The sequence below is a fragment of the Aotus nancymaae genome, unplaced genomic scaffold (genome assembly GCF_030222135.1).
Source record: "Aotus nancymaae isolate 86718 unplaced genomic scaffold, 86718_ANA_hifiasm-v0.15.2.pri h1tg000032l_0, whole genome shotgun sequence".
In the NCBI taxonomy this organism is placed as follows: domain Eukaryota; kingdom Metazoa; phylum Chordata; class Mammalia; order Primates; family Aotidae; genus Aotus; species Aotus nancymaae.
The window spans coordinates 22,646,777-22,662,327 of record NW_026988445.1 but is presented as its reverse complement, the minus strand read 5'-3'; the positions used below and the strand labels follow the sequence as shown (position 1 = coordinate 22,662,327).

At 38.7% G+C, this 15,551-nt stretch overlaps 1 protein-coding gene and 1 non-coding gene across 7 annotated transcripts in view; one reads left to right on the top strand and one right to left on the bottom strand.

The window, feature by feature from the left end:
* Positions 1 to 15,551, bottom strand: part of RYR2 (ryanodine receptor 2) — a 784,705-nt gene that overhangs the window by 272,255 nt on the left and 496,899 nt on the right. For 5 of the 6 annotated variants that reach the window (XM_064383634.1, XM_064383629.1, XM_064383631.1 and 2 more), the window contains 2 exons: positions 10,115 to 10,323; positions 6,916 to 7,090 (listed from right to left, as the gene is read on the bottom strand). In XM_064383634.1, the coding sequence (XP_064239704.1) occupies positions 6,916 to 7,090; positions 10,115 to 10,323 (384 nt within the window). The remainder of the gene's footprint in view (positions 1 to 6,915; positions 7,091 to 10,114; positions 10,324 to 15,551) is intronic. The other variant, XM_064383630.1, reaches the window with a different exon arrangement.
* Positions 11,715 to 11,818, top strand: LOC135277638 (U6 spliceosomal RNA). Its single transcript, XR_010345247.1, has one exon. It is a non-coding gene; the product is annotated as a U6 spliceosomal RNA (small nuclear RNA).

Sequence of the window (15,551 nt, the reverse complement as noted above, 5' to 3'; positions counted from 1 at the left end):
TTGTGAATCTGAATTTCCCTGATCAATAATAATGAACATCTCCTCAAATGTTTATTATCCCTCTGAGTTGCTGCTTCTATGAAATACCTGTTCATACCTTTTCATCATTTTGATGTCAGGAATTGTATTTTCTTAGCACTAACATTTTTTTTCAGTTTTACACATTGTGAATAGCATCTCTCCATTAACATTTTTCTGCTTCCTTTAAGGTTTGCTTTTTTTTTTAAATTAATGTTCTTAAATTTGTCTGTATTATCCACCAGTGGTTTCAAAGTTTTGTTTTTGACACTAAAGACCATTTTGTGTTTGTTATCATATATGGCGTGAGGAAGTGAGCCATCTCATATTTTCCATACAAATCCCCTTTTGCCACAGGCCTCCTTTCCCTAACATGCTGACACATTACCTTGTCATGTTCTAAGCTTCCATACACGTGCTGGTGTGTTTCTGACATCTCTACTTTATGCCACTGGTCCATTTGTCTATCCCTACAACAATACCACTCAATTTTAATAGCTATAGATTCACAATAAATCCCAGCACTGTGGGAGGCCAAGGCAGATGAATCACATATTTGGTAGGACATGCATCCCCTCACTGCTTTTAGACAGAAGATATTTTAGTCCTTTACACTTCTATATACATTTTAGAATCATCATATCAACTCCCATAAAAACACTTGGGATTTTTATTTGAAAAGTATGATCGACAGTATTGAAGCTATAGATCACCTTTGCAAGAATTAATATCCTCAGGCTATTGTCTTCTCCATGAACACAATACACCTCTTTTTATTTGGTGATAAGTCTCTTAATAAAGTCAACCATCTCTCAATAGGTTTTACTAATTTTCTCAGTAAAGGTATTATATACCTTCTATTAGAGTGATACCTAGCTATTGCTAGTCTCTGATGTTACTATAAATGGTATCTTTAATTTACTTTTCTTGACTGCTGCTAGAATAGAAATTCTACCTTACAGAACACTCCAATTGTTCCTAGTAATATGTGTAGATTCTTTAGGGTTTTCTCTGTAAATACTCATATTGTTTTCAAATAATGATAAATTTGTTCCTTTTATTCAAATTCTTATCAGCTCCAATTTCTTTTTCTTGTCATATTACAAGTTTGAGAAACAATTTAGAAAAAGTTTTTAGCACAGGAATATTCTGTGGTTGCTGAAGTACTGAAAAGTTTTATAAGTTCTCTGTAATTTAATTTCTCATATAACTAGACTGTCTTTGTGTCTGTGCCATGATATGGCATGTTTTGCCATCTTCATAATTCCTTCTTATTGTTATAGTCAGTCAGCTCAGACATACATACATTGGCTGTTAAAGTAATGAAAATAACTATGTGGTAAGATGGATGGAAATTTATATATGCATGCTGGGGGTGGGGGAAGAAGAGAGATCTCAGACCTTTACTATCCCTGTTCTTGTCTCCCAACTAATGTGATGAGGATCACCTCCACTAGACTCTTGAGGAATGTGTACATAAAGGGATGCTCCATATTAAAATCACTGCTTTAATATAAAAAGCTTTAGTCTGAAAACATGAAGTGGAATAATCTCTGGTTTTGGTAAAATGCATTAGACATGGATGTGCCAGGAGATCTCCTCCTGGGTTCTTGGTATGGAGGAGTATCATAACTTAATTGGCTACTATACCTCTATGGGTAAAAGTGTAAATGTCAACTAATTAGGCAGCATGGCTTAAAATAAAAATGCCTCCTGATTAGTTAACTGCATATGAACTGGGAGAATTATACATACATTTAAAAACACTCCTGTTGAACGAGGAATCCTTGGGGCTGCCCTGCTGGCAAGCCATGATTCCTGTTCCCTCGCTAAACCGACTGTGTCATGGGTAGTCTTTGATAGTCTTGTGAGTCTGAAGGTTCGGTTGAACCTAAGAAAGCCTCTTGATCAATACATTAGTTTTCTACTGCTGTGGAACAAACTACCACAAACTTTTAAAGCAACACTCATTTATTATCTCAGAGTTCTGCGGGTCAGAGGTCCAGGAATGGTAGGGCTGGGTTCTCTGCTCAGGGTTCCACAAGGATTAAATTAAAATGGTGGCATGGGCTACATTCTCATCTGAGGGTTGGAGTTAGCTTCCAAGCTCCCTGGTTGTTGATGTATTTTGGTTCCTTGGGCTGTGGAGCTGAGTTTTCTTGTTTCGTGTTTGTTTGTTTGCCAGCTATCAACATGGGGCTGTTCTGAGTTCTCAGAAGCAGCCTACGGTTGTTCTCTCCATACCACAGCAGTTTGCTTCTTCAAGTCCAGCAGGAAAATTTATCTCATATTTTGTATCTCTCTGACTTTAGGAAGGGCCCAATCCCTAATGGCTTGTCAGGTTAGGTCAGAACCACCTGTATAATCTCTATTTGATTAACTCAAAGTAAACCGATTTAGTGACCTAATCATGAGTGATAACCCATCACAGTCACAAGCTCTGCTGACACTCAAAGAGGAGAGGGTTATATAAGATGGTGTGTACACCACGGGGAAAGATTCCTAGGAGCAATCTTAGGATTCTGCCCACAAGAGTGAGCACCGCAACTTCTTTTCCTGGGCTTCCCCAATCCTGATTTTGAATGTTTATCAGCCCAATGGTGAGAAAACACAAGAATTCATGGAAAAAGTTAAGCTTACCAAAAACTGCTTCTACACGAGCCCCACACTATTCCCATGTTGACGTTACAGTCAGAGGGGTCTTTTAAAAGTGATGATTCAAGAAATCCTTTTGCCTTCCTTAAAGATAGTCTGAAGAGATTTACAAAAAGCCAAAGAGAAGGGAGAATCCTAACAGAGGATTGGCCACGTAGACAATGCAGCCTTTAAACCCTGAAACTGTAGTGGAATTTTACTCTAGCTCAACAGTGCTCTTGACCTTGACCATGTGAGTGTGATTTTGAGGAGCAGCTGAGGAAATGAGAGTCTTGCTCCTTCTACCAGAGACCAGAGCTTCTGTCACTCGGTTTTCATCCAGTTAACAGATGAGTTTCCTGAAGGATGCTACAGTCCCTATTTGACCAAGAGGTCTGAAGACCCTTAGAAAAGCCCTAGCAGCATCTTTGTTTTTTTTTTTGTTGTTTGTTTGTTTGTTTTGAGACGGAGTCTCGCTCTGTCACCCAGGCTGGAGTGCAGTGGCACAATCTCGGCTCACTGCAACCTCTGCCTCCCGGGTTCAAGCGATTCTCCTGCCTCAGCCTCCCGAGTAGCTGGGACTACAAGGCTCCCACCACCACACCCGGCTAATTTTTTGTATTTTTAGTAGAGATGGGGTTTCACCATATTAGCCAGGATGGTCTCAATCTCCTGACCTTATGATCCACCATCTAGTTCTAAAAGAGGATAGGGTTGTTCGCAGCATCTTTACGGAACAACCCTATCCTCTTCCAGAACTGGATGGCCATAGCTCCACCTGGATTTCAATGGATGGCCATATCAGTCTTTCAACAATGTTTGTGGTTTTCTTTTTGATATTCTATAGAAACAATTTATACTGGTCAGGATATCATTTCAGTTGTATAATCTATGCAAAAGATAGAAAGGTCAAAATATATTTGGCCATGTTGTCTACTAAGCTGACCAGACAGGGATCTAATAGTGTGTGTCTGTGTGTATGTGTATTCATACACACATATACATATGTATGGATCTGTGTGTGTGTGTGTGTGTGTGTGTGTGTATCTCCATGGATAATATTTTCTACATTTATGCATCTTACCATATGCTTTAATAGTCAATGTATAAACAACTGAGCTTTCTCTGTAGCAATAAGAAGAAATTATGAAGATAGTTAAAAATGCCAAATCAAACATGACACAGACATAAAGACAGGCTAAGTGTAAGAAAAAATTAAAATAGACCATTTATAAATTAACTTTAGTACTTCAGCAACCACAGTATGCTTGTGTGCTAGAAAACGCTAAATTAATGGTTTTTCAAACTGGATCCTTTGAGCCCTAGCTATTTCAACGCTAGCTCTCAGTAGTGACAGGTAAATTAAGGAGCTTTTTTAAGGAAGCTATATAAAGTTAATATGGAAGAAGAGCGATGGGGAAGAGATATTCCAGTACCAAAAAGCATTGAAAAATCACAGGTATGGATAAACTCTGAAGTCCTTACTATGGTAGAAAATTTAGATTTATTAGAGACCCCTACAAAGTTACTACTAAATGATCATTGCTACATAAAGCTTATACCCTGCCTTGAAGACCAAAAGGCAGGTCTTCCCAAAACCTCTAATAAAAGCCCAGCAACGTGAACCACAAAATTCAGACAATTCATCAAAATCCTATATTAACACTATGATAGAGATACTGATAGAAAGTTCAAGTCCATTTTTAAATTTTAAAAACTCCATGAAGTACAAAGTCAAAAGACAAAGTTGTTCAAAACTATGTGCTGCTCTGACACGCTTCTGAGCCTATCTCGTTATTGCAATGGTGATTGGTCTATGCAACTGCGCGGTACCATTAACATTTGTTATGTGCTTAAATAATATGGATGACCATTCTGCAAATCTACGTGCATTATGTGAACCACATACCATATAAACAGAACTCACACACGCATTTAAATTTTTTTAATGTTCAAAGAAAGGAAGCATAGCAGACAAGTATTTTTTAAATAAAACCAGTTAAAAAAATGAAACCTAGGTGACATCCATAGTAGCAGCCAGTGTACAGATAGATAACACCAGTAAAAACCCTTCCTCTCCCCTTTCCCCTAATACTCTGACATCCCTAAAAATAATATCAGAGAAAAGGAGGCAAGTAGGGGAGGGATAGAGCACTCAATTAACCACCCAGATATATGTGTTCAAAATAGATATTAAGGATATAAAAAATACTTAGAAAAAATGAATATGACCTAATATTTGATAGCACAACAGAATGACTATAGTCAGTAATAATTCAATCATATATTTAAAAACAGCTAGGAGTATAACTGGATTGTTTGTAACACAAGAGAAAAATGCTCAAGGGGATGGATACCCCATTTTCCATGATGTGATTATTATGCATCGCATGCCTGCATCAAAACATGTCATGTACTTCATACATATTAGACTATGTATCTCCAAAAAGTAAAAAGTAAAATTTTTAAGAATAGTAATTGAGTTACACAAATGTAAAATTATTATTTCTGCAAATCTGTGTTAGGGAAATAATGTTTATACCTAGTCAAAAGCTAGCTAAAGGAATTAATATAAAACTTAATACAAGTAATGAACTGGCTAACATTTTGACGATCAGTGACAAATTTATATAGACTATTAGAAATAGTGGTTGAGGTATATATCTTAAAATCCAAGACGGCATGTATGCAAATATATTGACATTTTTATATGCAAATACATATGCAAATATATAAACAATATATTCAAAAAAACATTTTGAAAATAAGTGTTTAGCTTGTTTTTGAAATAAGATTATTATTTTGAGACAAGGTCTTACTCTGTCACCCAGGCTGGAGTACAGTGGCACAATCACAGCTCACTGCTGTCCTTGACTTCCCTGGGCTCAAGCAATTCTCCCTCCTCAGCCACCTGAGTAACTGGAGCTACAGGAACATGCCACCACACCTGGCTAATTTTTAAATTTTTGTAGAAACAGAGTCTTGCTATGTTACCCAGGCTGGTCGCAAACTCCTGGGCTCAGCTATGCTCCCACTTTAACCTCCCAAAGTGCTGGGATTGCAGGTGTGAACCACCACACCTGGCTGAAATAAGATAATTAAATAATTTTCATCGAATATTGTCTTGCTTATGTGCTCCAGAGCAACACTATCCAAGAGAACTTTCTGTGATGAGGGCGGTATTCTCTATCTGCATTGTCCAGTAGGGGCATCCCTAGCCACCTGTGGAAATTGAGCCCTCCAAATGGTGACCAGTGTGACTAAGAAACTCACTTCTTAACTTTTTAAAACTTAGGCCGGGCGCAGTGGCTCACGCCTGTAATCCCAGAACTTTGGGAGGCCAAGGTGGGTGGATCACGAGGTCAGGAGATCAAGACCAGCCTGGTCAACATGGTGAAACCCCATCTCTACTAAAAATACAAAAATTAGCCGGGCGTGGTGGCAGGCACCTGTAATCCCAGTTACTCAGGAGGCTGAGGCAGGAGAATCATTTGAATCCGGGAGGCGGAGGTTGCAGTGAGCTGAGATTGTACAAATGCACTCCAGCCCAGGCAAAAAGAACAAAACTCCATCTCAAAAAAAAAAAAAAAAAAAAAAAAATTCAACTAACTTAAATGTAAACAGCCCTGTGCAGCCAGTGGCCACCAAACTGGGAGTGCATCTCTGAAGACTAAATGCCTTCCTCGCTGCACCAACACCCTCCATCTTTACAACTCTGCTCAAAGGTCATCTCAGGGCCTCATAGGCAGCAGCACGAGCATTTCTGTCTTTGAACTTAGCCAGCAAACAGAAACTATGCAAGTGTGGACCTTCCCTGGCAGGTAATCTGTAATCTACAAAAAGATAGGACCATGTCCTATTCATCTTTGTTGCCTCAGCATCCAGCAAAGTACCTGATCCATGGTGGGTCCTCATTTCATTTTTACGAAATGAATAAACAGAAAGAGGTTCTAGGCAGCTGATGAAACAGGGAAGTTCTAAATGAAAATTTAACAATGATGGAAAACGATTCTTTTGCCTGCTATTTATTTTCTTATTCATACTCATAAAAGCCATTTCGGCCTTATCGAAATCCTAGCTAAGTCGTATAGGGAGCATTTCCACTAAAGTAATATCAAGGGCATCCGATCAAGTCAGCCACATGATGCCCTCACGATTTACAATTGCAACTCATTTAGTCATTCACCCTCAAGCAGAAACAGCTGGTCAGGAAGCTTCATTGTGCTGCAAATTTAAAAACAACACAAAATGTAGTAGACTTACCGTCACCAACATCAAAGTCCTTGAAAGCCAGTTCTGACCCTGAATCATCAAGAAGGATTTCACCATTCAGTGTGAACATCATGGTGTGTTCATTCATGTCGACCATACACCCCACAACATCGCCTGCTTGCCAAGAGCGCCCATAGTGTTCGTTGCCCTGATGCCACCGCTGGGCCTATGGAGCACAGAAAAGTCCCTTGTCACAGACTAAGCCAAGAAAATAGCACCCACCCACCACTCTGTCATGACTTACCAGCATCCCCTTCCATTAACACCACAGTAGGAGAAACTCCGGCTGGCTATCAGTCTACTCCAATGTCCTAAGCAAAATGAAGCTGTCTGGGAATTCTAAATCTCTACCTAATATTAACATGGTATATTATTGAATCTTGAAAAAAAAATCCAATAGCTATTTCATGATTTTGTGAGCTGATTATTTTAAAATCTAACCTCACATATTTTCTACTGAAAGACAAATGATATGCCTTCAGAATATACTATTTTTCTGCTACAATGAATGTTTCCCAGAATATGGGTTGTTTTTCTCTACTCCCACAAATACAAATAATTACGAGCTAGGGAATCAAGTTGGGCAGCTGTCATTGAAAATGATAGTGTAATTTTCATCTATTTGAAAATAAAATGTTATTCCTTAGAACCGATGGCACAGATACTTTAACAAAATGGAAATCGAGAAGCATTTCAGTTACATACTAAAAGCAAAAAAAGCTTCAAAACAAACCTAAAAATATCCTTAGGATATCTGCTGAAGTAACAAGCCAAAAATTGAATATAGATGCCAACCTTTTTTTATATATACATAAAGTGAAATCTCATGCTGTAAGTACATTCAAAACATAGTTTTGATAAATGTGATTTTTTGGATCTACAAGTATATTTCATTGCTTTATAGGGACACGTGAGTTATATAAATTATTTTGCCAGATACATCTTTTAACTTTTTGCTTAAGCCTCACCTTCATTGTGAATTGGTATGTTATATATGTTAAAGGACATAGTTATCAATATAAAACAATGATATAATTCTCAATATAACACACTGTGCTTTTTAAAAAGTTTACACCAGGAATCCAAAGGCATAACATGCCTGACACACTTACCTGGCTGTGGTGTTCTCCTTCCTACCCCACCCACTCCATGCCCGTTCCCAAACTGGGAGCATCCTTTCTTGTCTATTGTTTGATTGGAGGTAAATGTTATTTTAACTTCCTCAGAATACTTCCTACTCTGGTTCATTCCATCTGATCTTCAGGAAGTATAAACCTAAAGCTGCCTTTTATCTATTATTTTATTTTTTGAAGTTTAAAGTTTGCTAACTTTGAGTCCCCCAAAAAGGTGTTAAAATTTTCTATTTGAAATTTAAAAAAAAAAAACTGGATTCAGGAAATGTGCTGTTTCAGAACTACATGGATAAAGTGCTTAATTTCAAGCCTAGAAACGCTTTCCTACACAATACCTTACACACCAAGAAATAACCAAATGTCCAATCTCTTCATGATTGCTTATTTATTCTAATTTAATTTTTCCTAGTTAAAAAGTAGCTTTTTTGGCCAGGCACGGTGGCTTAAACCTGTAATCCCATCACTTTGGGAGGCTGAGGTGGGCAGATCATGAGGTCAAAAGATCGAGACCATCTTGGCCAACATGGTGAAACTCCATCTTTACTAAAAATACAAAAATTAGCTGGGTGTGGTGGCGCATGCCTATAGTCCCAGCTACTCGGGAGGCTGAGGCAGGAGAATCACTTGAACCTGGGAGGTGGAGGTTGCAGTGAGCTGAGATTGTGCCACTGCACTCCAGTCTGGCAACAGAGCGAGACTCTGTCTCAAAAAAAAAAAAAGAAAAAAGTAGCTTTTTTCCCCTCATGTGAGAAGGTATATAAATTCACTTAAAAAATCAAAAAATTAAAATAAGACTTAAAAAAACTATGACTGTACCAATCAAAAGTGACTATTATTATCCTATTGTGGCTATATGCGTATATACATTGTTGTTATTATTATTTGTTCATTCGTTTGTTTTGAGACAAAGTCTTGCTCTGTTGCCCAGGTTGGAGTGCAGCGGTGTGATCATGGCTCACTGCAGTCTCAACCTCCCAAGTTCAAGCAATCCTCTCACCTCAGCCTCCTAAGTAGCTGGGACCACAAGTGTGCACCACCATACTTGGCTAATTAAAAAATTTTTTTTGTAGAGACGGGGTCTTACTTTGTTGCCCAGGCTGGTCTTGCACTCCTAGCCTCGAGTGATCCCTCTGCCTCAGCCTCCTGAAGTGTTGGGATTACAGGCACCTGGCCCATACTATTAATCAAAATATTTTATACATATAAAACAATCTTTAGCCGGGTGCAGTAGCTCACACTTGTAATCCCAGAACTTTGGGAGGTTGAGGCGGGCAGATCACCGTCACCTGAGGTTGGGAGTTCAAGACCAGCCCAACTAATATGGAGGAAACCCCGTTTCTACTGAAAATACAAAATTAGCCAGGTGTGGCTAATTTTGAAAATACAAAATTACTGAAAATGCAAAATTAGCCATGCCTATAATCCCAGCTACTCAGGAGGTTGAGGCAGGAGAATCACTTGAACCTGGAAGGTGGATGTTGCTGTGAGCTGAGGTCACACCATTGTACTCCAGCCCGGGCAACAAAAGTGAAACTACATCTCAAAAAAAAAAAATCTTTAAACATTTATAAATACATAAATAACAAGACAAATGCATGCTCAGCTTCCACCCAACTTAATAGAAATTACTAATAATGTTGAAAATGAAAACCATTTGTGATTATAAACAACCCTGCCTTCAACATTGTGGCTATTAAACATTTATACAAACATACCATTAATTATTGCTTAAAGATAAACTCCTGATATGGAATTGCTATATCAATGTATATGCATTTTTCCTTTATATATGTTATCTTTAACATTCTGACAGATAAAGATGATTTATCTTTTTGATAACCATGGAAAAGCAATGTCTTACTTGATGAATTTCACCGTATTCATGGGTTGTAGGGAAGAGTTTTGAGACTACAAGGACAAACACTTTCCCATGAAATATTTTTCCATGTTTGCGCTGTGGAAAATACTGATATTGTGATGCTACCCAGAGGAACAGCAGAGGAGGCGAACCTCCGGCACGTACAGTAGATGACTGGTACGGGGCAAAGTCCACTCACCTTGAAGCCATCAAAGGCAAAGGCACGTTCATCCGAGCCAAGCTCCTGATCCGGCTGACAACCAGGCCTACTCCAACCAACCCTCATGTCTCCAGCAGTGACCGCCTCAAATTCAAAATACCACCGTCCCGCCTTCACTGCATAGGTCTTCTCGGCACGGAAGATTCGGAATCTTTCCCCAGTGCCACTGCACACTTCGGCTCTGGCTGCTGAGAAACAGACAGAGATTTCTGGTGGTCATTGGATAGGAAATTGAAAGAGAAAGAAAAACCATACATAAAAGAAGGAAAGATACATCATGACTTTAGTAATTCAACCTGCAGCGATGATGATAATGATACCTTCTTTTCTTCTTTCACGTTTTACCAAGTGCTTTCTTATCTAGGATCAGCCACTGGCCGACCAGCTGGGTGAAGTGGAAGGCAACAGGGCTTGTGCTGAAGAGCCTGGAGAATGAACCTCAGTAACGCCACCAGGGTGGGTGGCGTTCCCTCCATCAGCCTGATTTTCAGGACAGAACAACTTTTCTGTAGAAGAAAACCCAAAAGTGGCTTGGTGCTTTGGTTGTGGAGGACGAGATGGAAAGAAGACAGTAAGATAAAAGATCCAAACTGCTCTGGATAAGAAATGAGTAGACATTTAAGGGTGAGAGAGAAGAGGGAAGACAAAGCAAGGAAGGGAAGAGAGACAGAAATGAGAAAGCTATTAACAGTGGAGAAACGTAACAACAGTATCAATTGCAAAATTCCCCTACAGGATGGTGATGGCGAAGGAACTCAAATGTGATACAAAACTTTTCCATTCTCCCACACACCTTCACTGTAATCTGCTACACATACGAATGCTGTATTTAAAAGATCTGGGGAAAAAATAAAAACGTCAGCAACTAACACTGGAACCAGCGTGATGCAAAAGAGGGAGAAGTATCTGCAGGAAATGAGATGCAGGTGAGATTGAGAGCAACGAGAGGGGGAAGCCTCAGACTGAGGAACCCAGCGCCAGAATGACGATGAGAAGATAAGTCTCTCAGAAATCACAGGGAATGGGAAGGAGTGTCCATTGAATTGATGTCTCAAAGAAGGCGGTCGCCTCAGCTAAGATGTGAGTTAGATGCAGAGGAGGAAACTTCAGACTCGACCAAACTAAAAACGGTGGAATTTGGGAGCTGCCTCATGTCATAACCCCTCTTCTTCCTACTTGCATCCAATAGCTGGCACAGAGTCACTGGATACTGGTTAAATTCTAGTTCTCAGCCAGACATGGTGGCTTACACCTGTAATGCCAACACTTTGGAAGGCCAAGGTGGGAGGATCGCTTGAGCCCAGGATTTTGAGACCCACCTGGGCAACATAGTGGAACTCTGCCTCTACAGAAAGTTTAAAAATTCAGCCAGACATGGTAGCGCATGCCTGTAAGTCCAAGCTCCTCAAGAGGCTGATATGGAAGGATCACTTGAGCCTGGAAGGTCAAGGCTGCAGCGAGCTATGGTCACACTACTGCACTCCAGCCTGGGTGACAGAGTGAGATCTTGTCTCAAACCAAGACAAAGAAAGAAAGAAACTAGTTCCTATTTGTTTCTGCTTAAGGTTTAGGTAAGACCGTGCTCGCCTCAACAGCACATATACTAAAACTGGAATGATACAGAGATGAGTGTGGCCCCTGCACGAGGATGACTCGCAAATTCATGAAGCGTTCCATATTTTTTCGGATCCAACTGCTCCTGCGCCGCCGATGACTCCTGCACCTGCACCAGCTCCTGCAGGTGCAGAGAATGCAAATGCACCTCCTGTAAGAAAAGCTGCTGCTCCTGCTGCCCTGTGGGCTTGCCAAGTGTGCCCAGGGCTGCATTTGCAAAGGGGCGTTGGACAAGTGCAGTTGCTGTGTCTGATACTGGGGCACCCCTGTTCCCAGGTGGAAATAATGCAACCTCCACAAACCTGGATTTTTTTTTTAATGTACAACCATAACCCGTTTGCTACATTCCTTTTTCTATGAAATAATGTGAATGATAATAAAACAGCTTTGACTTGAAAAAAATAAAAGATTTAAGAAAACCCTTACACATACTAAAAACTTAATAACAGTTCAATCATTGACTCGGTATGATCAAATTAGAACTATAAAAATAATCTAGATAAGCACTAAAGGTTGCCAATAAATGTACAGCTAGATCATATGTAACAGTTTAAAATTAGATGAAGTAAAGCAGTGAAGACAGCAGGGCTGTAGCATGAGATAGCTCCTACCCCATGGGCTTCATTAATGAAATGATCAATAACTGCTTTTTGATAATGGTGGTGGTGATTATTGAATGTAGAACTAATTGTAATTGCTGGCTAACCCTTCAAAAACTAGCTTAAGTCTCTGAATAAGAGACAGAAACATCTCCATGGTTAAGCGTGAATTCTCATGCCTGTTACTTAGTAACTAAATATGTTTTGAAAAATAGGATCGTAAACTTTGTTTTTGAGAGAAAAAAATTCTATCAGATTTTATGATATCTAAAGGTAGTTTGTGCTATTAAGAAACTAGTTCTTGGCCGGGTGCTGTGGTTTACACCTGTGGGAGGCTAAGGCAGGTGAATCACTTGAGGTCAGGAGTTCGAGACCACCCTGGCCAACATGGTGAAACCCGTCTCTATTAAAAATACAAAAATTAGCCAGGAATGGTGGCATATGCCTGTAATCCCAGCTACTTGGGAGGCTGAGGCAGGAGAATTGCTTGAGCCCAGGAGGTGGAGGTTGCAGTGAGCCAAGATCATGGTACTCTAGCATGGGCAACAGAGCAAGACTCTGTGTCAAAAAAAAAAGAAAGAAAGAAAGAAAGAAAAAGAAAGAAAAGAAAAGAAAAGAAACTAGTTCTCAGTGCTGCAATACTAAATAAATAGGAAAAGTAGAATTTTCACTCAGAGTTAATATTTCCTCAAAAAACAGATTACTGATCAATTCCTTCCTTAAAATATGCCTCTAACCTTCCCTAAATGAATCTAAGAGATATTAAATATGGGCTATAAATTACACAAATATTTGTAGATTATTTTCCCGACAGAAATAATCAGGCAGTTATCCTTATTTTTAATTATATTGATATTTGTGAATAAAATCTTATATTACATTTCTAGTATACATTAATAGATTTAACCTCTAATTTTCTAAATATAGAATTTAGTTTTTTTTTTGAAAACTAAACTACTGAAAAATCCCAGGCTCTCTTTCTCTGGTTTCCAATATATCTAGACATCACAAACAGGTATAGCGTGCTCAAGTCACACAAACTAATTTTAATATTAGCTTAAATCAAATACTTTAGAAGGCAAATTTGGTACAAAATATAATAGATAATTTCCCCAAAAGCCCCCTACAAAACTCTCTTGGAATTTAAACATACCACTAATCCCTTCTATTACCATAGGGAATGAAAATAGGGAGTACTATTTGGAGATTATAGTGCGATAAGAACAATGCAGAATTTCTGAGCCCTGGCATCCTTTTTCCCAGCCCTAATGCTGTATTATTCTTATGCTCATTGATGACACTCAACCTGAACTTGAAACAAACATGCGGTTCACAGACACTATCATGCCTGAAACTTCACCAAAAAAAAACAAAAAACAAAAAAAAAAACCACTTCTTTTTCTTTTTTAATCTCTGTGGATTTTCCTATTTGTTTTTGTTGAGATGGAGTTTTACTCTTGTTGCCCAGGCTGAAATTCAATGGCGCTATCTCAGCTCATGCAACTTCCATATCCCAGGTTCAAGCAATTCTCCTGCCTCAGCTTCCTGAATAGCTGGGTTACAGGCATGTGCCACCGTTCATGCCCGGCTAAGTTTTTTTGTATTTTCAGTAGAGATGGGGTTTCACCATGTTGGTCAGGCTGGTCTTGAACTCCTGATCTCAGGTGATCCACCAACCTCAGCCGCCCAGAGTGCTGGGATTACAGGCGTGAGCCACCATGCCCCGCCCATGGTATATATTTCTTAAGTTAGTTTAGAGTAGTTTGCAACCACTTTTTAAAGAAGCAACAGTTCAACATACACCTCTTGCTAAAATACTGATACAAAGTGAAATCTGGGTTTGTAGGTGTTTTTTAAAAAGATCCAGGCAGTCTGTAACACATTTATTTGGCATACCTTATAACATTAAGCCCCTGAGCACAAAGTAAGTACTCCATATATACCTGCCAAACTGTACCTAGAAACAGAGACTCTTTCAAGCTCTGAATATAGGAGCTCAGGCAAATAGCTAATAGGTGGCATCCTGTCAACGGCATAGAATTCTTCCCCAAACACCCTTATGCTTTGCTTAATTTTAAACATGGTACATTTATGTATTTGGCAGGCAATTATAACTCATGTAAGTGTGTTATATAAGTGATGTTTATGCTGTTATAATGAATATAATAATAACAGACATTTAAAAATGAATAACTGGGAGACATAGTCCTGTCATACATTATCAAATCTGTTTGTATTCAAAGTAGAAACAATTCAGGAATTATATTATTAATGAACCACCTCAAGATGAAGGCAAAGGACTGAGAAAAGACTGTGTTCCCAGTACCTCCCAGGCATGACACACAACCAATGACCTAACTAGGGCCTAAAAAGGCCTAAAGTAAACCATACACCCTGCTCTTCAAACTATACATCTAAAAACATTTGCCACTAGAGGGCAGTCAAGATTTAACTATGTATTTAAAAACGCATAAGCAGCTATAAGGAAAAGCTAAAATTGTACACATACCTAGAATCTTTTAGGTCTAATGATAATACTTTTTTAAAGTATCGGTATTAATCAGCCATTCTTTCAACTTCCTGGTATTATTTTGGACAAAACAATTCAAATGTTGATTAAACCTTGTAGTAAATAAGAATAAATTCCATTTTTAAATGCTTTAAAATATTATTGAGAACAATACTCCAAAGATACTACAACTCAAATACCAAATTCGCATTTTACCTGGAATATGTAAGCATTCTCCTAAGAGAAAATAAATTATAATTCTGATTAATTACATAAGGCTCGATTCTATTTTATTAAACTTTTTATGTCCTCGACTTTTTTAAAAAGTCAGCAAACAGCAGTATAGACTGCTATAAATTAATGTTTTTAATCTCATCTTAGTGATAATCAGACTGATTTTGTTTTATGCTATAACACCTCTCAACATCTATCTTTTAATTTTTCATTCCCACCATCCTTGTTCAACAAAACAATTTTTCTAAAGCCTCCCAACCAGTCTATCTCCAAGCACTTCCCCCTCCAATCTGTTCCTTCCCACTGTTGCCATAGTTATATTGCTATTGTAAACTGTGATCACACGTCAAGCTCTTGCTTTAAAACTTCCTGGGGCTGGTTGATACTCCTCATATAAATTTATCCACATTTCTTAGCTGAGTTTGCAAGATAATCCATATTTTGTCCTAATCCTTCTACC